Raw genomic sequence first — 26,951 nt, 5'->3', positions numbered from 1 at the left:
ATTTAAATTTGGTACGTAGACTCCTAGTACGGTCTAGTTGTGCACCTTCTCTTTTGGTTGCATTCGGATGTTCCTAAGGGTGTCTTTTGCTCCTTTTCGGGGGGAAATCGTTGTTAATTTCGATGTAAACTTAAGTGGTGATATAATTTGTCGGACACTTGGCGATATATCGCCAGTCTTTTGGTCGCCAAGTTTTGTCGCCAACTTGGCGACAAATTCGGCGATTTTTTTTTTAAATCTGATTTCAATCTGGCCACTGTTTGTGATATCTAGAGAGTAAACTATTGAATCACATTAAAATTGCCAGTAACGGGGAAATGACATTAAATTAGAGTAAAAGGAAGTCATGTGATGCACACATCAGCTCGTTTTATTTAGTATTTGCAATTCACGTTCCACAGCTCATTCACATTAAAGTAACTTTCAAGCGAAAAGCATCTTACCGGTTATAGCTGATTTGTCCATTGCATCCTTCTCCCAAGTGAGTTCTATGCTGGATTTGGTGGTGCCTTTGATTTGTACAATTGGTGAAGTCGGTGGTGCTGATAAAAAAAATAAACAATGTATTCTTTATAGTCAAATATGCACTATAAAATGTAATGCAACATTATATTTATTATGTAATGATTTTTCAGAAAAGAAAAACCAAATTGTTAAACTGAATATACTATTCACTTAACGCAAAACCTAGTAGATGAAAGTTTTACTCATAGTAAATTGGGAATTACCTTTTCTATAAAGACCTAAGTATTAAATATTTAACCTAATAAAAACCTAAGTATTAAACGGAATATACTATTCACTTAACGCAAAACCTAGTAGATGGAAGTTTTACTCATAGTAAATTGGGAATTACCTTTTCTATAAAGACCTAAGTATTAAATATTTAACCTAATAAAAACCTAAGTATTAAACTGAATATACTATTCACTTAACCCAAAACCAAGTAGATGAAAGTTTTACTCATAGAAAATTGGGAATTACCTTTTCTATGAAGACAATAAAATGCCCTGTGTCATATACTACTCTCACTACTGCATTCACACGGATAGCAATGGTTTTACACTACATCACATTACAATCAACAAATCACAGCTGCTTTTTTTTTTTTTTTCTACGCAACAGCTTGACGGTCAATTGCTTGTTTCTTGTGCATAGTAAGAGTGAGAGAACTACCTACATATTATCTTGCCATGTTGTTCGGATTCTTTAAAAAATTATCAATTACTCCTTTAGATATGCTTATCTTTTTTGCAATTTCAAGTCTCCTCCTTCCTCATTTTCTGTAAGCAAAAATTGGGCTATTTTCTTACTCAGAAAGTTGTGCACTGTTCGGCGTAATGAAGAACAAGATAAAGTGTACAATCGTACTGTGTAACAGTTTTGAGTTATTGTTAGCAATCATATGGTACGACAAAATAAGCAAAATTTTGTTTGCGATTTAAAAATAAATAGATGTCCTTATACTTTTTCCAATGGATAAGCTATTAAAACCTTAAAAGTTCGTGCATTTTAACAACCCCTTCAGACCTGGTGTCCGGTATACCAGACATACACTTTAAACAGCTGCTAATAATTTAATAATTGATTTAATTAGTTGATTTTTTTGTAGTTGACTCTTTACATTCTACTTATTATAATATGTGAAATGATTTTTCGTTTTGGGATTGACAACACTTACATAAAAGAATTGAGAGATAGAGAGTGGCTAATGATTTAATAAGTAAAGCAATATTAAATAAACGTGAGGAACCGATACGAAGTTTCACATTCATTGCATTGCTTTATAGTGAAAGATAAACTGGCATTACTATTCATATGACATTATTTATAAATGTTTAAGCTTGATTTAAAGCACTTAGGAGTGCTTTAAATAAAGCTTGATTTAAAGCACTCCTAATTACGAGTATTTCAATTAAATCAACCATTTTCATTAACTATTCTAATTATAATTAAAAAAATACCTAAACATTTTCTTTAATATTTTCAACTCTTCATTGTCTTAATTATGATCGATACGTAATTTCTATTACGTTTTGAGCAAAACAGTTTAATTAAATTATCCGAACTTCCTTGATAGTTAGAATAAAAACAAATTTTTACTGAATACTTACTTGCCTGATATTTACTCCAAAAATACAATACTTCATAATTTAACATCCAATAACTTTAAAAGGGAAAGATGGAATAATTTAAACACCAGATATGAAATATCAAAGCTTGAAATGTTTTAAATTAATCCTTCTCGTTTCCTTCATTTATTTAAACGAGCTTGCAAAATAAATATTGATTAGATCCAAAAACGAAAGAAAGTACCTGTTTCCAAAGTTTCTGCAGCTACTGCTAATGATTTTGGACCAGCTCCAGCGGAATTAAATGCTTTAATAACTATGTCGTATTTCGTAAAAGGTTTCAGCCCGGTAATGTATGTAAATTGCTGATCATCTCCCCCATTTTGTTCCACTTGCTTGTAAGTAAAGTTTTCCGTTGAAGAGGAAGCGCGATATCCAATGTAATATCCGAGGATATATCCATTTAGTTCTTCTTCAAATGGTGGCTAAAAGTGTTCAAACAATATCCAGTAAATAACAATTTTATAATTTTTAATACCTAAATCAATATTTAAAGAAGATAAGGGTACATAAACTCTGCTGAAATATAAATTTTCTTCTGTTACAAATATAGATGTTTTATACATTTTAATGCCATCTTAACAAGTATTTTCACAGATGCAGTGACGCAATCGTTGTTTTATGGCGTAACAGTTATCTACGCATGCGTGTCATGCAAATGACGCTGATACTGAAGAGTTGTGGATGGTTCTTATAGTTACAGTGTGATTCATAAATAATGTTTATGCTTCAATGTGTATATTTATTTTAAAATAAATGGTTACTGCAATTTTGCTGCAATGATACCATTTTTCTCTTCGTCGATAGTAATGCAATTCAATGACAATGGTGGTGTTTTAAATGTGCATATTTCTAATGAAAAATGGTAACTGCATTTGCTGCAGTGGTACGGATATATAAGTCGTCAATATTAATACGATTTAAAAAGAATAATGGGGTTGGTTTCAAATGTGTATATTTGTATAAAAGTGAGAGCGACAATTATTGCAGCGTCATGGGTTTCAAATGTGTATATTTGTATAAAAATGATAGCGACAATTATTGCTGTGATACGGTTTTGTAGGCGTCATTACTAGTACGTCATGCATGTAGTGGTGGCAGATTGAAACTTGATCCTTCGCTCTTTCGCCCAAGCTTCAATAAAAAGCAATACGTCCTTAAGTCTGTTAGCCTTTTGAAATACCACCATTTTTGAACCATTCTGATCATTATGCTAATGCTAATTTTTGTCATATTGTTCTTATAGTTATTTTTTAAACATGCATTATAAAAACTACATTAAAAATTCGTAAGTTAGATTAAAGTACACTGTAAAAAATTCGGGAAAAAATTCAGGTAAAAATTACTGCAAAATGGAGCGTTTGTAGCACAGAAAATTTTTACAGTAAATTCTGCCGGAAAAAATAAGCGATTGCAGCACTAATTTGTACACCACGCGACTTGTGTTGCGAAGCATATATTTCTTGCTCCTTGTGATCCTGTCGTGTACAAGTTGGTATAGCACTTTTTACCGTAATATTTCAGGAAAATTTTTTAACAGTGTAGACATTTTGTTATATATTCAGCCATACCTTCCATGACACTTTGATCGAATGTGCTCCAGTAGAATGAGCTGCAACGTCTCGCGGTACACCGGATGGGGCTGTGGAAGAATTTAAATTGAAAAAAATAAGTAAATAAAAAATGGATACTTATTCAAAGAAAGTGATTGAAAAAATGCTTTTTCCGGAAAAATATAGCTTCATATACATTTTAAAAGGAAGTCTAAAGAACATAAATAATGTGTACTTCAGTTTGCGCACTTAAATGAATGTTATACCTGTGTTTAAAAGTTAGTTAGGATACAATAATAATAAAGAAATTTATTTTATAAAACTAAATTTCAGGGGTCACAGTACCTTTCAAACATTTTTTTTCAAAATTTAAATAAATTTTATATTTCCTTGAAACTATAACATGCATACTTATTTCGTAATCAATAATTTATTTTCAGAATTAAAAAATATTGCCTACATTTTTTTAAAATTCAAAAAATTGAGAAAGTTTTTAATTTTTTAAAATCCCTCAGGCTTTTTTTATTGCACTAATTTAAAAAAAAAGTTTTTTGCTAAACGATCACGATAATCATCTCTAAAAATCTGTGCATTCATTTGCTTATGAGTTTATTAGAAAATTTTCTGTGATTAATTATGTAAAAGATCAAAGTTTTTTTTTTAATTGGTTTTTAAAGGTTTAACTATCTCTAAACATTTGAGTAATTTATAAAATGCTTATCCAATGCACAGTTTTGTCAAACATGTTACCCAAATTGCAAAAAGTATTAATTTAAGGATCGATCTTTAATAGAAAAAATCCTTAGGGATTCTGATGGCATGAAAACACAAAAAAACCATCATCGAGAAAAATGAATTTAAAGTTTTTCTTTTGCAAAAGAACACATAGCGAACATGGCCTAAAACCACGCATAACTTTTTAAATATTTGAACTAAAGCAATGAAACTTTTCCCCTATGTTCAGAATAGTTTTTAGTTTTGAAATAAACAATAAATTTTTTTTTGATCGTTTCATCATTTTTGAGGTACTGTAACCCCTTAACGGAGCAAGTTATAAGTTCCCGACCAATGTCCGGACCTAAGCGTATACAAATACAAATACAAATACAAAAGTGACGACCAGCAACAGGCTCTGGGCCCAGCTAGACTGGTCCTAGTCAATTTACAATCGCCAGTGAAGATCAATGGCCCTCTTAAAACTGTCTACTCCCTTGCTCATTACCACCTCTTCCAGTAAGCTGTTCCAAGGTTCCACTATTCTGCTAAAATAACATTTTTTCCTAATATCCATGTTAGTCTGAGATTTAAATAGCTTAAAACAATGACCGCTTGTCCTGTTTTCAGTGCTAAACTTCAGCCCCGTAACATATTTCGTTGAAACAACTCTTTATTTCTTTCATACTGCTGACCACTAGTAGGAATGAAACTGCGTTCTATGGATGTCTTAGACGAACTTCTTGGGAAATGCATGCAATACATATCACTTCCAAGAGCATTTGGCATTTCAAAACAAAACTCAGATATTATAAATGCTGCATTCATGCTATTATATAAAATGCAAGGGCAATTGATATAACTATTTCTGAAGTAATATAAGTAAATATCTTTGTGCTGATAAGTAAAGTAAGAAATAACAACGCCAAAAAGCACAAATTGCAAATTACTGCAGACACGCGTTTCGATGTTACAAGGAACGCCTTTATCAATGCAAAAAGTAATAAGCTTATAGATGTAAAGACCTCCGACAGAAGCTAAAAGATAGATAAGCAAACAGCTCAAAAGATAAAAATAGCGGATTAATCAAACACCAATGAGAAAATTATGAACTCATAAAGAACCAATAGGAATGCAAACAAAGGGCTCTCACAGGCACAGTAAAGCCGAAAGAGAGGATTCAATTGGACAGAGATTAAGCCAAAGTTAAACAAAAAGAAAATGCCATTAACCGTGAACCGCAAAAATGGAAAAGTTGAATGGAAGATAAAACATCGCGAAATGAAATAAACAAAAACACAATTTTTTCGGAAAAGGAAAAAATAAAGATAAATAAAAGAAAAGAGGAGGGAGGGTGTCAACCCATGACAAAAAAGTTAAAAATAAACAAAGCAAGATACATTAAAATGAAAACAATACAAAAAAGTATGCAAATAGAAAAAAATGGATGGGGAAAGGACAGTGTTAAAGATATGGGAGCCATACATTGGAAAAATATGGAACTGCTTTAAGATCATTAACTAAGTTAGAACTGTTCCTCAAAATATGGAAAGATTTCCAAAAGTCAGGATCTGATGATGTTGATTCTGATGTGTTTGGTAAATCCGCTATTTTTATCTTTTAAGCTGTTTGCTTATCTAGCTCTTGGCTTTTGGCGGATGTCTTTTCATCCATAAACATACTACTTTTTGCATTGATAAAGGTGTTCCTTATAACGCCGAAACACGTGTCTGCAGTAATCTACAATTTGTGCTTTTTGATGTTGTTATTTCTTACTTTATCTCTGAAGTACTTATTAGTTCATTATTTTAGTAAACTTGTCTTTAACAAAAAACCACTGAAGTCCTTAAAATTAATTTTGTAGTTAAAATGTTTCTTTTTTTTTTTAAATCTGCTTTTAGTTGATTTGAAATACAATTATTTTTATTTATATATTTTTTATTATTTTAAAAAGCTAAGGGAGAGTCTTAGGGGTTATATCGGTTTTCTGACCAGTGTTGAATTTGTTTTTGAGAAGGTTTTATTTATAATCGCGTGTTTCTTCCGGCTTAAGTCTAAGTATATTTTTTGAACAAGTTTGGGAATAGAAACAGCATGTCTTTGTTTATTATATACACACTTGTAATTGCTATATTTTCGAAAAACAATGGGTAAATAGTTTTGACTCCGACCAGCATAATTAGGCGTTTATATGGCACTAATATTTCGTTTGGTAAAAACATTTTCGATTTTTAGTGCATTGCTACTAATGACTTAACCCTGTGTTTTAGGTTGCGGTGAGATTGGAGGGAAATGATCAGAAACTACGCGTTAACAATTAAAAATACACAGTTAGAAAACATGAAAAAAAGCCCATATGGAAAGCCAACTTGGTTGAGCCTACGAACGCTGCAAATCTCGAAGGAGGTGGATCATTTTCTAAATGTTGTGCGTGTTTCAATGTTATGAAATTTTGTTATATTGTAAATATTACTTTTATAATGTTTGCTTAATATTATTAATGCCCGTTGCCTGCTTCCGTATTTCAAACTTTCATGCGCAAATGTTACATATGTGTACGTCAGGCTGCTCTGTTTCAGAGTCATTTTCTAAGTCAATATTAGAAAATATTAACAGCATTAAATTATACTTTTGTGAAACAGGAAAAGAGTTAGGGCGAAAAACATACCTGTGTGATACAGGCCAATTCACCCGTAATTTACCTTTTACAGTCGCGAAAGATGTAGTTTTCTACCCTATGTCTAATTAAAAACCTTCAATACACAAGTTTTTTTTTTTTTTTTTTGAGCAATCACGATTGCTTATTTCTTTCACTTGACTGTTTTGATGTGCTATCATTTTATTTTCCCACCAGCACCCTCCGCACCATCACCGTCGACCGGCTCCTCACCATGCTGCTCCTCTAGCGAAAACCGTCTCCAGGTTGCGTCAATATCCTACGCACACGCGCATACATACACAACTACACACACACACAAATACATACACCTACACACATACACACACACAAACACATACACACACGCATACATATAGACACCTACACATACACACAAACAAACACATACACACACGCATACATACATACACCTACACATACACACACAAACACATAAACACACAAACACACACTCGGACACACAACTACCCACATATTCATGCATGCACACAGAAACAAACACATATGCCTACACACACATGCACATACCCCGCCTCCACGCACACAAACAATCATACACACAACTACCTACACACTCATGCCTGCACGCACATACACATAGAAACCACGCACAAGCACACACGCCTACATACACACATACACTCGTGATTGCGAAAACCATAATTTGAATTCAAGGTGTCAAAATTCAAATTATTATTATTTTTTTAATTGTATTTTTTTCTTTTTTTTTGAAAAATAAAAATACAGAGCTTTATTATCCTTTGTAAAAGTACCGCAGCAAAATTGCTCAAATTAAAACACTCCCCAAATACAAGCAAATTGATTTCCGTTTCCGTGACACAAATCGATCTGAAACAATGATTAAACGGTTTCGTCCGTGCTCTGTCACATCATTAATACGCAGAGTTAACTAATTACCTTCCTCCAATGTAGTGACGTTAATAACTTCACTAGGTCTACTGCGGCCCAGCGCGTTCTCAGTTATGATGCGAATGGAGTAGACGGTAATGGGTGAAAGTGATGGAACGGTTGCTGTCCTTTCTGGTCCGGGAACAAGCAATTGGGAGGTCTGATTGCTCCAAGTGGTACCTGAAATCGGGGGGCAGCATGTGAACAAAGTATCAAAATAAAATTTCGTGCACGATGTATAGTTAAAAGTACATCATACATTATATCATGAAAGGAAATAAAAAAGTGAACAAAAACAAAGTGTCACTTTTTACACGATCTTCATCAAGGGCGGATTCAGGGGAGGGTCAAAGGGTCGGCTGACCCCCCTGTGGCATGAATTTTATGATAGTTATCAAATTTCAATATTTTAGATTCGAAAAAAAAAGCACGTGGAACCAATCTTAAACCTTTTTTTTTTCTTTTTTTTTTTTTTTTTTTTGCCTCGTTGTTTAAGATATATTCTCTTAGCGCGTCTTAATTCTAAAGATTGACTGGGTTTGTTTACTGGTTTGTTTTCTATTTTGATATTTTTGTTCATTTTCAAAAGAACAATGTATTCAAAGCTTACGGCAACATGTCCAGCTTATTTACCTAAAGAAATATGACTTTTGATGAAAATTTGAGGGAATATGATCCATGACACTGGTAGCGCCATTGAAAAGTTTAGGGGAGAGCGTGGGTTCATTTCAAAGGGTTTTGATCTCATTTGTGGAGAGGGGATACTCCATAGCATATCAGGTGGTGCGCCATCCCTCTAGGGGGCGGGGGGGGAGGCACTTCTGTTTAACTGATACAAAATTTTTATGTTGAGGTATAACGTTGACCATTGAAACTTGATCCCCCTTACAAACATTTCTGGATCCGCCCCTGATCTTCATGTGCCCTTTAATCATATTTAAGAAAACCATCCTCATAAAAAAGATTAAAAGACAAATTCTTTTATCTGGACTTTTTAGGACAAAAGGCAATCTGAATAATCTGGATAATAAAGAAAACACAATCCTAAATGAGCAGACTTATATTTTATTGCAGAAAGAAACAATGTTTTGGAATACAATTTATCATTTAGTTCAGCTGTAGTGGTGTCGGTTTGAAGATCTAAAGTACGCCAGATTGCCAGATTATTAGTTAAGTTAATGCTATAATTTGTTGTACGTTCTATTTAGGACTTCTACATTCAATCAAAACAAAAGCCGAATATTTGGCGCATTTATAGTTCCATGCTTGCAATCATAATTTAAAATTATTGTTTAAGACATATAATTTTGTTTAACTCCACAAATTTGATCCGGATAAACCGGAGATCCAGATAAACGGGGGCTGTTCAAATGACGTACTAGTGCAATACTAAAATACAAATGCGAAAAGTTTGCGTTCAAATTTTATGGAAATATCCGGTTTCGAAATTCTAACTCATGGAGTCGGAAATGGGCAGAAAAGGACACGGAAACTTATCTCTCTATTAGAAAACATAGATCGTTACGTGCTTTTGAAATATAAAAGCATTACATACAGTCGAAGGGCCATTGAAATTATGTCAGTGAATAAGAGTGGTGCTATAAGTGCTTATTAAATGCCACGTGTCATATCTCGGAGAATATTGACTGAAGTTGGTTGCAGTAATGTTAAATTTTGAGGTTTAGAGTCTTTCAGACTTTTATACTTCGACAGCACGCCATGATCTATGTTTTCGAAAATTGAGATAAGTTCTGAACTCCTTTTCTGCACGTTTAATACTCTATTTGTCAGAATTTGAATCCAGATATTTCCATAAGTTTTGAACGTAAGCCTTTTCGTATTTGAATTTTAGGATTGCATTAGTACGTCATTTATCCGGCCCTCGGTTATGTCAATCTCCGGTTTATCCGGAACTCTTTCATGTTCGTGATTTTTCGAAATATGTACGTCGGGACCTTGGAACTGTATAATATTTAACAAGGTCTATTTTTTTTTTTTTCTCAATGTCAATCTTTCCGTCAAATATTTATTATTTTGTTCTTCATCTAATTTTAAAGTTTATTTTCGGTAGGAACTATTTATCTATGACTTACGTATGTGAAAACAAAGGTCTTTCTAGTTAAACGTGGTCTCGATTGAATAAAATGATATTATTAGAAAATATCGATAGTTTAAACAAAAATAGCTCTTTTTGTGAATAAATTTTGCTAAAAACATTTTTCAGCACTACTTATAAAAAAAAATTAAAAAAAAAAAAAAAAAAAAACGCAAGAAGAAATTTGAAACTAATTAGAATACACCTTTTTAATACAAGTAAAAACTTCGTAATATTACACTATTGAATTTCGTTTGAAAATGGTCATTCATACATGATAGTTGTCTATACAACTATCATGTATGAATGTAACCTTCAGAAACAAAAGTAAATAAAAGATTAAAAAGCATTATAATACACCAAACTAAACAACATGAAATCCATACACATTTGACATAAGTAAAACTTATATTTTGCTTACCGGATATGTTTTGGTATTGCACAATACTTCTCTTAATTGGGTTATTCCCATTGTGGCTAAATTCCCACTGGACACTTACAGATCGACTGGTTGTGTTCACAACTCTGATATTACTTGGTGGATCGGGCTTGCCTAAGATTGTTATTGAAATTAATAAATAAAAGCTAAAATAACATGATATTATGCTTGATTATAAAATGAAGAGTAATATTGCTGCCGAGTGTTTGAAAAAAGAATCATCTAATTTCAATTGATATAACAGCAAAACAATGAGATATAGAAAGCTAAAGCAAGTGCTATGTTCGGCAGATAAATCTGGAATTTTTTGTACACCGGTTTCCAAAAATAGTTCGAAATTGGACGTTATAGTAAAATGTTTTTTATTTTTAATTTGTGCATGAAAGTGCTTATTTAACCCCTTCAGTCGGAATTATGAAATACTTCACAAAAAATGTTTATATTTGGTACACAGAATACTATAATAGGTAAAGGGTATCTTATAGACAAACTTTCAGGTTTGTAGGAGAAAAATCAAAAAGGATATGGCACGTCCAATATTCCGGACTTATACTTTAGAAATTAATATTTCATATAAAAAAAGATTAAATATGAAACAAACTTCATTATAAAATGTTGTTTAAACAATAATAAAACATAATATACGCGTTTAAAATGATTAATTAAAAATTACAGTCGAGCCCGCTTATTAGAATATCGGTTAATAGAATATCCCGCTTATTGTAATACATTTTCAATGTACCAAACCAATGTAATGTGCTATTTTGATCCCGGTTAATGGAATATCCCGCTTAATAGAATATTTTTTCGTGGCAAAATGGCTATTCCATTCAGCGGGTTCGACTGTATATAGTTTTTAAAAAATCAGGAACAAAACCTAGCTTTATGGACGAGAATCCATGGTTGGAAAAATGAGCCACTTTATATGTCAGTGTTGTCAATCCCAAAACGAAAAAATATTTCACAGATTATAATAAGCAGAATGTAAAGAGTCAACTGCAAAAAAAAATCAAGTAACTTAATCAAATTTTGAATGATTAGCAGCTGTTTAAAGTGTATGTCCGGTATACCGGACACAAGGTCTGAAGGGGTTAACAAGATGGCCAACTTTCAAAGCTGTGGAATTATGTTATCGAACGATCACATTACTTCCGTGAAAATTGGCTATATTGAGTTCATTGCATTTAGATTTGACCTCTGTTCAACGAGCACAAGTTTATATACTAAATAAGTGCTCTTTGATGCCAAATTTTCGAATTGTTTTTAAAAAGCGGTGTAAAAAAAAAATTCCAAAACTTCTTGTGCGATATACCACTTGCTTCACCTCTCTATAGTGCCGTTTCCATGGATACTTTCGACCCCGGAAAAAACCTGCTTTTCACCGCATTCCGGTTATTAGCGGGCTTTATGTGGAATCTTTCTCCTCCTGCTAGCTTCTGGAGCGAAAGCGGTGTTTTTACCCGGAATGCATTACGCGAAACAAGTTCGTCTACTAGCCGCTAAGGATGCTGGGTAAAAACCGCTTTCTCTGGTATAATGGGAGAACCTCCTTTTACATGGAAACCTGGAATTTTTTAATCGGTTTTTTTGCGGAGTCAGAGCGGGGATTTACCGGGTCGAAAAGTAAGTTGTGAACGCGGCTAATCTCACACGGTTTTACGGGCTAACAAAGAAAAAGCCAACCGAGTATTAGGGAGGACCAAACTCATTGGTCGGGTTTGGAAGAGGAGTAATGCTGGAATTGGAACTCAAGTCCCTGGCGGCTTTAAGCTTTCAAGTTTCCCAGTGGCATTATCCTTAGGCCCTCTGAAACGGTCACTGGATGTTTCATTTTTCTTACTTACTTTATGAATAAAGTTGTAGAACTATAAATTTTTGGAGGAATTTTTGAAGTAATTTAGTACCTTTTTCTGAATAGTGAAAAAAGTACTATCAAGTTTAAAATTGGTATATTGAACATATTGATATTTAGAACTTAGAGAAAAAGAAACTCCCATCAGTTTGAGAAAATACGTTTATTCTAATTTCTTTTAGATGAAATATAATTTAGTATTTTTGGGATAGCTATTTTAACTTCGTGACACTTTGAAGTAAAGAACAGCACAGAATAAGGGAGAGATTTAAAAAAAGTATATTTTTACAAACTAATTGTTTTTACATGGGAAGTCATGCTTGTTTGATTCTGGAGGAATTTCTAATTCAAAATTGCATAGTCAATTTGGTCATGGTAACATTTGCCTTTCAAGCATGATACGCATTTTCAAATAGATTATCCCTTTTCCTATGTTTTACTTACAAATCAGATATAAATCCAAAATTATACATTCATTGTTAAATTTTTTAGAAGCGTTGCTTTAAAACCCTTAGTCGTACTAGTAACTCTTTAACGATGTCGCCAAATTACAACTAGATTTTATTTTTTTCTCCAGTTCATCTGTTTTATTTTTTTCATCCCAATTTTGATCTGATTCTGAATAGGAAAAAAAATTGATTTGAGCTTTGCAAAAAGCCGAAGTTAAGCTGTTAATCTCTTGTTAAACATGACAACTTCCCTGTTGTCTTCTCCCTTATTAAGGGTAGAGTGTTTATTAGCGTATCGAATTAGAGCAAGTCAAAGGTACAAGCGAACAAGACATTTCTGTACAAACAGTTTTTACGACAACAAACCTGAATAGCTTCAGTAAAATAACACATTTTTGTACTAATTAAAAATCATTAGTACAGTACTGATCGGAGGAAAATTCTTTTACATTATTCTGCTGTTAAAAGCAGTTGCAAGAGCAATTCAAATGAGCATGAGACAACGTCTGGTTAGACCTACGCTTAGCGTTCTGCCCCCCCCCCCCCCATAGTACTGATAATGAAACATATTTACAGTGACTCACAGTTTCCTTTGAGCCGGTTCGGAGAATTTTACGCTATTCCAATTTTTTTAGCGTATTCGAATTTAAGAAAGAAACTCGAAACCCAAATACTGCAACATGCTGACAAGATTCTTGAACCAAATCTCCCAATCAATCTCATAAAAGTTGCCCCCTCCCCCAATAGAAAGACCCTCCGCAAGAATGGGATTAAAGTCCCTTACGAAAATCGCAATTATAAATTCAACTGCGCACTCAGGGTTATGATGCATCCCCCCCCCCATTGCCGCCAGTTTGGGCACCGCAGATTTTACCTCTATTATAAGAATAATGTTGCTGGAAGTATCGAGATTGCTGAAAGCTTATCTCTATTGCATGTCTGAATATTCAGACACTCTAGCTAAGGGTACTTCCCTCCCCAAAACAAGTCGCCCCCAAATGATTCAGTGCATCCCCCTTCCCCTCCGCCTGAAAATAGAAATTCCACTAGACCGCGTAGGACTAAGACTAAAACCACGTTCAAAAATCGCCTTAAACTTAAGCAGATTGTGCGGAAACGTGCAAGTGATTTTTTAATGTATGTCATATTTTTCAACTTGAAATATACTAGCGTTTACCATTAAAGCTATTCAACAATCCCCTTTTTTTTCTATTTTTTTGTACTCATTATGTTTCTGGTGGCTTTTTGCGTTTAATGAATACAAAAAAAAAAAAAAATTCTTTCTACAATTTTCATCATAGGTATATTCCTTATAAGTTTTTTTAGCATTTCTTCCGATCATCAAATGTTCTCAATTAAAAAAATTAAATAAATCGTCGTAAAGTAGAATTTTTTTTTTACCTTGAACTATGTATTCTATTGAGGCCTCAGCAGTTCCAATGTCGCTCACAGCTAGACAGTTATAGACTCCTGAATCGTTTCGCTGTGTTTTAATTATATTCAGTTCTGACATTGTTTGTTGAGAATCAGCTATGTCTCTTATAGAAAATCTGCATTCAAAATAAAAAGTATACACTAGTATTATGCGAAAAAAAAGAAAAAGACAAACAGAAAAATGAGTAATTTAGAAAATAAATATACACTCATAAATTGACCTTTGAGTTTTATTAGTGTTTGACCGTTATATACGTATATACAGATTCATCACAACAGTTACATAAAAGAGCTAGAATGTTATCTGCTCAAAAATGAAGCTAAGCTCTCAGAACGTTAATTAACAGAAAATATTTGTGAAAAAGGGTCGTTTTGGTTCGCGTAAATTGACATATTTATTAGGGTTATTTATTAGGTTTTCTTTATTTTGGAATCGCTTTAAATCCGAAAATATGTAATTATGTACCCTCAATTAGGGAAAAATAATAAAAAAAAAATCTAAGTTGACATTTTCAGTTTGCGCATAAGACTGAAAATTTGAAAAAAAATATGCTAAAAATTGATTTTTTCAAAAAAAAAAAAAAAAAAAAACAAAAGAAATGAATAAAAAAAATAAATAAATAAAGTAAAATTAGTTTTTCATATTTTTGTAACGCAACAGCCGTAATTTGTCAGTATGTAACGTACTTTGAACCTAAAAAAAATATTTAAGAGCATTTGCATAAGATCTTTCGTTTGCCTTAAATTGGGCTAAAGTCTAATCCTCAATATAAGGCGTACGCGCGAACTTAAGATCTCATATAAGAGCAATAAAATACTTTTTAGGTTTAAACTAAACTACTTACTGAAAATTTATGGCTGTTCTATTTAGATTTTTTTTAAATTATTTTTTCCCGAAAATTATTTTTTTACGTATTTTTTTAAGACTCATGCGCGAGCTGAAGGTGTCAACTTAGAATTGTTTATTATTTTTTTCCCAATTGAGGGTACCAAACTTAAACTTTTGAGAGGTAAAGCGATTCCGAAATGAAGAAATTGATTTTTGGACCACCATAATATTTATGCTAAGAGATTAACGAATAAGTTACGCATGCATGTAAAATCACACCACGTCATACAAGTCAGAAAATGGTCTTAAATAACAAAAAATATAACAATTACAACCGCAACCTTCTTGTATTATATATAAATGTTTAAAATTAATTAATTTTTTTTTTCATTCATAGACATTGGGTAGTATTTTTTTTTTTTTTTTTTTTTTTGAGCAATCGCGATTGCTTATTGTCCTCACTTGACTGTTTTTGGCGTCCGGTTCCTTTTTCAGCTTGGACCAGGGGCCTCTGCAGCACCACCGCCCGCCGCTGCAGGCGCGGCTGCTCCGGTCCCAAGCTATCCGCTTCTCCTGATCGGAGGCGTCTATGTCCTACACACACGCACGCTCACACACTCACACACATGCACACACAAGACTTCACACACATACACTCACACACGCCTACGTGCATACACACACAGGTCTATGCATACACACAAGCCTACACACACACACACAACTATGCACACGTAACCGCCCAGGAAGAGGGGCAGGTTTGGGGGGACAGGAGCCGTTTCTAGAAACAATAACTCCAATGAGTACGGTCCTGTTGCAGTTTGTGATTGCGAAAAACATAACTTGGATTCAAAATTTCAGAATTCAAATTAATTTTCTTTTCTTTTTTTTTTAGAAGTAGGGGAGAATCTGTCATTAGAAGTATAAAATTGTCAGAAATACAATTTTAAAATATAATCGTAATTCTATAACTACGCACATTTCCAAATGAACTGTCCGTTAATAGCAAGACATATAAAATCGCAGAGTTTTGAATCCATTGACATTTACTGTTAAGTTTAATTTTATGGGGACTTGGGGATGTACTGTTAACGTTATTTCAGAGCTGCGTATGCTGATGTGAATGTTGAGGGATTAACGTCTATATTCTAATGATGACTTGTGGATGATCTTATTCCAAAGGGAATTTTTTGAAGCTTTTGTTCCAATACTGTTGGGGTTAGAAAAATAGATGTTTACGTTATTTTTTTTTTCTGATTCCAAAGGGGTGGGAGAGAAGTGGAGGAGTGTAATTACTTTCCTGATCCTGATAGATATTTTTACAGATACTGTTTTACGTTATTTGAAAACTGTAACACATTTTCTAACAAAGATTATCTGAAATTTATGACCTTATTGTAATAGGGAATTTTAGAGAGTATTTTTCTTTTTCTTAGTGAGTGTTTCGGAAAATCCTTTGTTTTGGTGAAATGATAAAGCTCTCTTCTTTCGCAAAACGGAAGTTACCAAATTACATACGGAAATTTTTTACATAACAACAATAACTGGTTTGAAATTAATGACAAACAATATAATACTCGAATTTCAGATAAACAATATAAAGTTATAAAACCAAATAAAAAGATTATTAAAAAGCAATTCTTTTTCTTGGAACCACGGCTGTTTAATGAAATAACGGTAGATGTTAGGAATGAGAAGAACTTCAAAAAAATATAAACAAGGGGTCAATGAATATATACAAAATAACGACATTCTATCAATAATTCTTATCTGATAAAATATACTGACTTGTCAACCGGGGGGGGGGGGAGCTTTGTATTATATTTTTTACAATATAAAAAGTTTCAATGAGAGTTATTGTGTGTGTGTGTTTTTTTTTTCTGTAGTCAAACAGTCGAATTATTGTTCTGTGTGAAATATTTATTACTTGTGTAAAATTAATTTGTAAATATTATACTGTTTAACACATATTTATGTTTGTACTCCATATTAAACCGATTAAATAACACTGCGGACAGTGCTTTTGGCGCTCTTTAGTGTTGAATTTACTACTAACTTATGTTGAACTATAATCAAGAATTTCTTAATGTTTTGTTATTGACCTTTGTAATTTACGTTTTATAATTTGTATGTTTTAACTTTATTTTATTTTACTTACTGTTATGTATGTGTGTTTTGTTAATAAATCTTATCTTATCTGTCTAAACCTACATGCATGCGAACGGAAAAAAAAAAAAACTAGTTTTGAATATTTAATAATGTTATAAGGTGAAAATTTCTTTTCACCTTAGAGTTTTTCATTAAGCTAATGTAAATAATTTTTTTAACAAGTTATCTTTATTTTGACGTGGTTAGTCCATCAACTTGCGCAGGCGAAGTGCTCGTAAAATGTGTAAAACAAATTAAAAGCAAATTCAGTTTTAAAATAATGTTTGGTCTTCTGGAGAAGAAGCAGTTTTAGACAAGCTTTTATATTATTCCGAGTGTAAAATGGAAGAATACGCGTACTATATGATTTGAAACACTCGAATACATCTTTCTGCTTGAAACCAGATTAAGAGTTCATTTAAACCCAAAGTACAACATGATGAAATTCACTGGGAATCATGTCTAGACACATACATTGCTTACCTTCCTCGCTTGCTTATCTCAATCAAAGACTTATTCTTATGCCACGTTATAACAATCGGCGTGTGACCGATGGCTGTGCACCTCAGTGTGGCGTTGAAATGTTCAGCTACAATTTTTGTTTGATGTGGCTCTACAAATTTCGGAGGAACTGAAAGTAAAAACAAAGATTTTTTTTAGTGAAAATAAAAGTGTGATTCAGTAAGCTATAAGAGTTTAATTTTTGAAAACGTAGTCATAGAAACACTACTATGAAAGTAAAACTCACACAAACACAAAATTTCTGTTGCGACTTGTTAAAAAAGTACTTGTAATAATGCGTAATAAGTACTAATTTAGAACAGCATAACTGCATCCATTATTATTGAAGAAAAAAAATCAATAGACATCCCCTAGAGAAAAAAAAATCAGCTATCCGATCATAAATGACTTACAGGATGACATTATAGCATAACGCTTCTAGAATTTAGTAATTCTGAAGCAAAATGGGGCAAGACAAAACGGGGATGAGAAATTATGTTCATTTAAAAAATAATAAGAATAAAACGAAAATTTAAATAAATTAGGTGTACAAAAAAAAAAAAAAACAGCTTTAAAAAAAGGAATGAAAAGCAAATCATTATGTTTAAATATTATTAGAGTTTAAAATTTATTCTCCCCTATTACGGTTTTAGCGATATTTTTCTAGCAAGCATTTAAAGAGCAAATACCAAATCTTTGATTCATAGGATGACATTTCTGGCATTACCTTTACAAACAAAAGAAAGAAAAAAAGGAAAAAGAAAAAAGGAATCGCAGGAGAAAAAAAAAGTATTTGATTAATTGCTATATTTTTCTTTACCTTCTCTCTCTCTGTCTACGTCTTTCTTTTTTAAATAAGTACCCTCTTTACAAACAGATGTAAACTAAACCTGAAATTTTTTAAGTAATATTTGTTTTAATTACGATTATTACACCTGATTATAGGAACTGAATTACAGTTTAGAATTTTAAAAAATGTGAAAATCTTAGTAATCATATCATAAAAAAAGTTTGACTTATGATTTTCAAAATTTTACTTATAAAATATGCGTGGACACATTCTTTTACCTGGAAAACTACAAATATTTATATTTCTATACAATAAATCGGTGGAACGAATTCAAATATTTTATTAGCTAGAGTAAACATTTATTGAGAATAACATCTTGAATTCCATATAAGCAGCAGTATTCCCTCTAAGAAAACTACCAATTTTTCAATCTTTTTATGAGATTTCTCCATAGTAACCCAAAATAAGCATACGTTTTCATATTATATCAAGTTGTGGAAACGTTCTGTAAAATTTTATTTGTTATACTTAGTCATCAATTTTATATAAAAACCTCTTCTTACAAGAACATGTCTTATTATTAAGTTTAAAGCTTACCTGGTATGCAGTTGTTTCGTTTTATTATGGATGAAAAATTTATTAAGTTTCTCTTTTTTGTCCCTGTTAGTCAAATGAAACAATGTCGGTTATGAAATATTCGGAGAAATGTTATATTTAATATTATCCAATATATTTTGAGGGTTTTATCCCCAGTTTCGCCAACATTTCGAATTCCCCCCCCCCCCCATAATATATCAAAAATTATGATTGAACTGAAAAACGGGGGGGGGGGGGGTATTCGTGTCGGCGAAAATGGGGGGATACAATTTTAAGAACAGTATGCTTGCTTTCCAAAACAAGTTTTTTCTTTTTTTTTTTTTGCAATATGTTTTTGTTTAAAAGAAAAGACTTTGAACATACCTAAAACCTGAAGCCATATAACTTTACTGAGACCTGCTGCTATTCCATTATTAGCTTGACATAGGTAAGGGCCTCCATCGCTTTCTTCAATATCAGATATATACAATGTTCCGTTACTATAAGCGATGCGCACGCGCATTTGAATGCACGTACGTGAAGTCTTCTGTACTGCCGTCTGCAAATATAAAAAAATATGCGTGCTTTTAATTTTTCTTTTTATATAAAAATGCATTTATTAAACAGTGATTACTGAAATATTTTTCTCTAACACTTAATTTTAGATAAAATGTTACCTTTTATGCGTTTGAGAATTTCTTTGTTTTTTGTGATTTCCGACTCAGGTAGCGTATTCATCAGACTTCAAGGAGCAGGGGGGGGGGGGGTGTAATATACTTTTATCAAGCATGCGAGAAAAACATAATGTAGTGTAGAAATGGACTTTCAAAAAAAGGACCATAAGTACAAAACATAATAAGGGATAACGAAAAAAAAAGGGAGGGGGGGGGGGCTTTGTGGCCGAGCGGCATTGCTTAGCAACTACTTGCAAGCGGCGGAGATGAGCGTGTTCGGCTCCCGCCTACTGCCCTGGGTATTCTTCTGATTTCTTTGTATTGTAATTAATCTGAATTTTTTCTATCTGTCTTTGTGTCTGAGCAAAAGTTGGGCTTCCACCTAAATGGGGCTTAGTCAAACGGAAGCCGCTTATATTAGCTTCAGAAACAGATTAACGCCTTTGTTATCCATCACCTTGGGTGCTCCAAGGGACATCAGAAACGATAACAACTTTAACGAAAAAAAAAAAGGTCTGTTTCTTTTCTTTCTTTCTATTTTTTTTTTTTTTTAAAGTTTAAGATAACTATTTTAAGGTTCGGTATTGCTTCAGGATTTTGAGCGATCATTTAATTCGTTCGATTGAAAGCACGTGTTTTTTTCTGGAAGAAATACTGTTCATAACTTCTTTACTAATAATAAATCTCAAAGACTCTCTGTCAGGATGTCTGGATCTCTGTGACGCGCAGACGCCTACACCGTTCGGCTGATTTTCATGAAATTAGGCACTAGGTTAGTTTGTAGCATGATAGTGCGCACTTCGAAGCGATTTTTCGAAAACTCGATTTTCTTCATTTTCTATTTCAACTTTAAGAACATTTTCCGGAGCAAAATTATCACAAGACGGACGAGTAAATTACTAAAATTGTCAAGATGTGGAATAAGAGAGCGATTAAACTTAGCCCATTGACCAGAAATTCATCATCCATTATTTGTAAATATACAGGCGAACCAAATGACCTTTTAATTTTCTACTACGGGCAAAGCCGTGCGGTACCACTAGTTTATAACAAAAACGGAAGTACCAGCAGAACGATGTACGTGCTTGGGACTGTCAACAAGTAACTTCAGAAACCTGGGAAAGTTTAAGAATTTGGAAGAAACGAACGGGAGTTTTCTTTATTTGAATAAAATTCGCGTATTAAGCATTCCTGTCGGTTCCTTAGCTGTAGTAAAATGTTCCAAGGAATGCAGCAAAATCTAAAAGGAATTTTAAAGCGGTAAAAAAATGTCACAAATTTATCATTTTAAAGGCATTTTCCCTATTTCGTTCAAGACGTAGTAAATATGTTAAAGTAATTGTGGTGAACTTACGACATTATTAAATACCAGCAACAAAAAGAAAAAGAAAGGAAATTAGTTATTAGATTAAATCCAATTAATAATAGTATTAGTTAGCTGATTAAATCCAAGCAAAACGCGTTAAATAGCAATTAAAGGTTTTTTTTAATGAAGGAAAAAAACTCATTAAATGCAATAATTAAAATAGACAGCAGTCTGCAGACAGAAAAAAAAAATCAATCAATGGTTTTTTCAAAGATGACAATGGCCTGCTATTTATAAATAATTTTATGTGAAAAAGTGGCCAAATGGCCAGACATTATGCATGTAAAACAAAAATCTAAAAAGCCCCCCCCCCCCCAGAAAAAAAAGTACTATTCGGATAACGTCATCGGTTATCCTCTAATTTCAATAAAAGACAACAATTCCCTAAAAAATTCGATCTGAGTTGTAAAACACCCTGTATAAATAACAGCCGGTCCTAAAATCCGCAACAGAGTCAGGTTTCTAAAAATCTTCCTTAAAATATGATTCATAGTCACAAAAAGTCATAATTATAACTAGGACAATTGTCCCTAACAATCCTTATTAGTTCAAAGCCAGCATTTTTTTTTTTTTTTTGAATATTTTAAAGAAAGACCTCTTTTGTGGCATCTATACGTAAATATTAACAGTAAGGGAAACTGGTAGAACTGAATTACTATTGATTTTGGTTGTTAAGGAGATACGGGGGTTTCAATTTTTTTTAAAGTAATTTTCAATGAATTTCTTTGAAATTTTCAGCATAGTTACATGATGCTTATACCAACTCAAATAGAAAAATTCATTAAATTATTTTAAAATTTATTTTTTTTAAATTTAAATTTAGACTTTATAACGCTTTGTCGTATTACTCCTTGCAAACGAAAATTCATCAAATTTATAAAATATTAGCTAAATATGATACGTAAAACAACCGAAATTAGGATGTTTGAATTACTTTTTCAAAATTTTGTGGTAAAGATAAATAATGAGAAAAAAAAAGCAAAAACTAGATGTTCAATAAAATATAGCAAATATACTCCAGAAAACTAATCAAACAAAAAAATCTTTCACAACAAAATGTTAACAAACCACTTAAATACTTGGCATAAAATTTTCAGCAAATTTAAATAATAATTCGTTTGCAAAGAGCAGTTTGAATTTTGTAATTATGTCGAAAATTAGGTGTTGAGGAAATTAACATTTTCTGTTTTACTATTGCAAATTTCATTATTGAATAATCAATTAATTTTTTAATACAGATTCACCACAAATAAGGTCTTATGATTAATTTGAAATGGTATTAGTATTAAAAATTTAAATATTATATGTTTTTTTTTTTACTCATGCATTTTATATGCATTTCTTATATGCATTTTTTAGTAAAAAAAAGGAGCGTGGCTCCCACATAAAGTGTCATAACTTCACCAGTTTTCCACCGATTCAGTTCTTGTTTTTTAAACGGTTCAGCTAAAGTTTTTAGAAATATAATGAATGAAAAAACGTTTGTTTGACAAAAAGTGTAAAAACGCGTAAACAAGATAATATAGTATAACACATACATTGTGGCTGAACATATACGGAACATCTGAGACTGAAATACAGAAAATCAAATCAATATTTAGCTCAGCCGCCAAAACTTCTCTCGTTCACACCGTAAATTATCGTCAATAACCAAAACTCAACATTAACATAATCCGTACCTGAAAGCTATGTTTTCATATTAATTAACACTATTAAGAACATAATAAATATTTTTTCAAGGCAAGCAAGAATGTTAAAAAAAAAAAAAAAAAAAGATTTAGCTTCTGCATCTTTTCACACTTTTAATACAATGCATAAAGTGGATGATTGAAATTAGTGTTTATCATCCACAAAGGAATACAAATCTAATTTTAGTTCTTGGATATGTTTTATCTAATTGCATTATTTTACTATTTCATTTTGTAACTCGCTACCTATAAAGGATAAAATCAAAATTTCAAAGAGACCGAACCGAATTCGAGACTACACCGAACCCATACTAAATACTCAATTGTGCTCACACATTTGTGTTTTTTTTTTTTTTTTTGAATTATTTTTTAAATCTCAATAATATGTGATTTTGGTTTGTTTTACTGATAACTCCTTTAAATTACACCGTGGTGATGGTTAAATATGTATAGAGACATTTGTCAATAGAATGCTATCATTTCAACCACTCGTAATGATTGTCGAAGAAAATATTTTTCAAATGATAACTGCATAAATAAATTTTCCTTACCTTGATGAATGAGTTTTTTCCAAATGATACTAGGAGTTGGGAAACCATTTGCTGAGCAGTCCAACCATGCAGCATTACCCAGCACAGCAGACGAGTTTTTAGGCTCTGAAATCCATGATGGAGGAACTACAACAATCAGATCCAGGTCAATGTTTTTCTGATATGGAATCAAATACATTTTTATTTCTCTGAATGTTATAAGACACAGTTCTCAAAAAAAAAATAATAATTCATCCATTAATTAATAAATTAATAAAAATAAAAATAAAAAAACGAGAAAGATCGTGGTTGTTGAAATCAATATCGCCTGAATTAGTGGTGCTTGATAGCAAACAGTAATTGTTATTTTTACTAGCTCATATTTTAAAAGAAAAACGAGCTGATGTGTGCATCACTTGACTCCCTTCTACTCCAATTTTATTGTCATTTTCCCGTTATTGGCAATTTGAATGTAACTCAATAGTTTACTCTCTAAATATCACCACCAGTCGCCAAATTAAAACCAGATTTTTTAAAAAAAATCGCCAAATTTGTCGCCAAGTTGGCGACAAACGGCGACCAAAAGACTGGCGATATATCGCCAAGTGTCCGTCAAATTATAACACCACTTGAGTATACAGTGAAATTATCAATAATTTCCCCCCAAAAAGGGGCAAAAGACCCCCTTAAAAACACCCGAAAGCAACCAAAAGGGGAGGTGCACAACTAGACCCCACTAGGAGTCTACGTACCAAATTTCAACTTTCTAGGACATACCATTCTTGAGTTATGCGACATACATACGCACATACGCACATACATACATACGTACATACGGACGTCACGAGAAAAGTCGTTGTAATTAACTCGGGGAATGTCAAACGGATATTTCGAATGTTTATACGTTTTTAGGCATTTATCCGCCTGTGATCGGGTTGAAAAAAAAAATTCAACATTAATTCGGGGGTGAGGAAAATGGAAATTAAGACCGAATTTTGAGTGAATTTTTTTTGCGAATACAATACTTCCTTTTTTGTAAAAGGAAGTAATAAAACAGTTCTATAGGGGCTATTTTTACACGCAAAATACTACATCTAAATAATTAAAACCAATAATGGGATGTTTATAGATGAATGGGATAGGTTAAATTTTTGATTACCATGTGCAAAAACATTTAAAATTAATTGTGATGCTTAAAACGCTTGGATAACGATTTTTCAAGCTGTAAAAAGTAAAAGAAAGCAGGAGATACTTACGTAAGAAGTGACGTACTGTCAAATGGGAAAGATTTTATGCATCTTTTAAAATCTGGTCAGCGATTTCTATTCAAAGTAGTTACATTATTATTGACCAAATAACCGTAATTTCAATTGTTTCTTGACTTTGGTCCATGTAACTTAAGTTCATGTATTTTTTTTTTTTTTAATTTTCAACTTGATTTTAAGAGCATTCAGTAAAAACGTCTAAGTTCGGGCAATTCCCTAAGATAGAACTAGACGCAATCATACACTTCGTCCCTATATTTTATTTGGCATTATTTGTTTAAAATGTTTTTAGTGACTAATTATTTCGCAGAATTATGACATTAAGACGGAAAGAAAATGTCGGGATGAGAGGTCGATTCAGCTTGTTTTGAAAGTTGTAGTTAATTTTCCTGAAGCTAGGAAACTTAAAGGAATATTCTGCCACTCTTCTGCAGTCGCTTGTCTTAGAAGAATATCGTACTTGCTCTCAAATTATGCGCTAGCACAAGCAGTGATGGTGACGATTAGTAAGTAAAGACTTGAAATCTTTCCTGCTTTTTCTTCAGAGTTTAAGTCCTTTCCCCTACGTCAATAAAGCATATTTAATGGGAACCTGAATTTAAGGAGGATATAAGAAACATTTGGTTAGTACAACGTTACATCAATAAGAGTATAGCATCCTTTCCGTTTAAAGCTTACGTTGCGATTCTTAAAATTTTTATTGACTTGCATCTTAGATTATCGTTTCTTGAAAAATATCGTGCAAAACTCAAAAGTCAGTCGAAAGTTAGTGATGAGTCATAAATACAAAAAGTACTAGTGACGGCTTTTTTATAGTTTATGAAATAGATAGACATTAAAACAATATACATTTGTTAAAACTAACGCTATCGCTACTGAGATTTTTACTCAAAACAAAATGATGAAAATAATGATGTTAACGTCAAATATGACGAACTTTAAATCGAACAACCCTTGACATACTTGATGGTTTTTGATGAGCAGAAAATTTTATACTAATTTATTTCGCATCCAGGGATGCATGAGCAAACAACGGTGTTTTTAGTGCCTTGAGTATTTGTTAAAATTCAATAGCAAGAGAAACGAGCTAATGTGTAAATCACATGACTTCCTTTTACTCCAATTTAATGTCATTTCCTCATTACTGGCAATTTTAATATGATTTAGTTGTTTACTCTCTAAATATCACCAACAGTAGCCAAATTAAAACCAAATGAAAAAAAAAATCGCCAAATTTGTCGCCAAGTTGGCGACAAAACATGGCGACCAAAAGACTGGCGATATATCGCCAAGTGTCCGACAAATTATAACACCACTTGAGTTTACATCAAAATTAACGATGATTCCCCCCCCCAAAAAAAGGGGCAAAAGTTCCCCTTAGGAGCATCCGAATGCAACCAAAAGGGAAGGGGTGCACAACTAGGCCTCACTAGGAGTCTACGTACCAAATTTCAACTTTCTAGGACATACCGTTTTTGAGTTATGCGAGATACATACGCACATTGGCACATACTCACTGACATACGTACATACGGACGTCACGAGAAAATTCGTTGTAATTAACTTGGGGGTCGTCAAAACGAATATTTCGGGTGTCTGTAGGTTTCCAGCCAAATATCCATGTGTGATCGGGTCGAAAAAAAAAAAACTCAACATTCATTCGAGGGTGAGAAAAGTGGAAATTAATGCTGATTTTTATGTGAAATTTTTTTCGCGAATACAATACTTCTCTTCCTTTTACAAAATTACTTTTTTTTGTAAAAGGAAGTAAAAATCAATAATACGGTTCAAACCATTTAACCAATTCAATCTAGAAAAATGACAAAATGAGTTAATTCCATTTTATTCTTTTTTTTTTTCACGACTCCGTTATTTACGAGCACTCTGTTATAAGGACAACATATCATGGCTTCATAGGGCTCGTTATAAGCAGGTTCTAGTATTAATGTATTTCATCCACTTACCATTCACTATGAGCTGCATTGTTCTATTGAAAGATGAAGCTGGATTTGTCGCGACGCACGTGTATCGTCCTCTGTCATTGGAGAGCACCTTGTTGAAAGTTACAATGGATGTGTCATCAAAGGTCTGCACGGTGGTATCTCCATGAGCTAGGAAAGTTTGGCCATTCTTTAGCCAGTGAAATCTGATTGGGGGATCGCCTTTAATAACCACGCACATAAGTTTTGTTCGTGAATCTTCGTCCACTGTTATTGTCTCCCGCAGGTAATAACCATCAATAAGTGGTGGTACTAGAACGAAAAATAAGAAGCTTTCATAGTCTTAGTTAGGTTAAAACAGATTTAAGTATGAATTAATACTAATGA

At 32.6% G+C, this 26,951-nt stretch overlaps 1 protein-coding gene across 1 annotated transcript in view; it reads right to left on the bottom strand.

Annotated features, from left to right (window-relative positions):
- Positions 1-26,951, bottom strand: part of LOC129222400 (cell adhesion molecule DSCAM-like) — a 105,152-nt gene that overhangs the window by 11,024 nt on the left and 67,177 nt on the right. The window contains 11 exon segments of the mRNA XM_054856905.1: positions 444-542; positions 2,317-2,557; positions 3,704-3,774; positions 7,998-8,168; positions 10,505-10,636; positions 14,225-14,373; positions 17,718-17,865; positions 19,486-19,606; positions 19,608-19,660; positions 23,381-23,506; positions 26,589-26,876. Coding sequence (XP_054712880.1) covers positions 444-542; positions 2,317-2,557; positions 3,704-3,774; positions 7,998-8,168; positions 10,505-10,636; positions 14,225-14,373; positions 17,718-17,865; positions 19,486-19,606; positions 19,608-19,660; positions 23,381-23,506; positions 26,589-26,876 — 1,599 coding nt within the window.

The sequence above is a fragment of the Uloborus diversus genome, chromosome 5, assembly GCF_026930045.1.
Source record: "Uloborus diversus isolate 005 chromosome 5, Udiv.v.3.1, whole genome shotgun sequence".
NCBI lineage: Eukaryota > Metazoa > Arthropoda > Arachnida > Araneae > Uloboridae > Uloborus > Uloborus diversus.
This window is presented reverse-complemented; position numbering and strand designations above follow the sequence as displayed.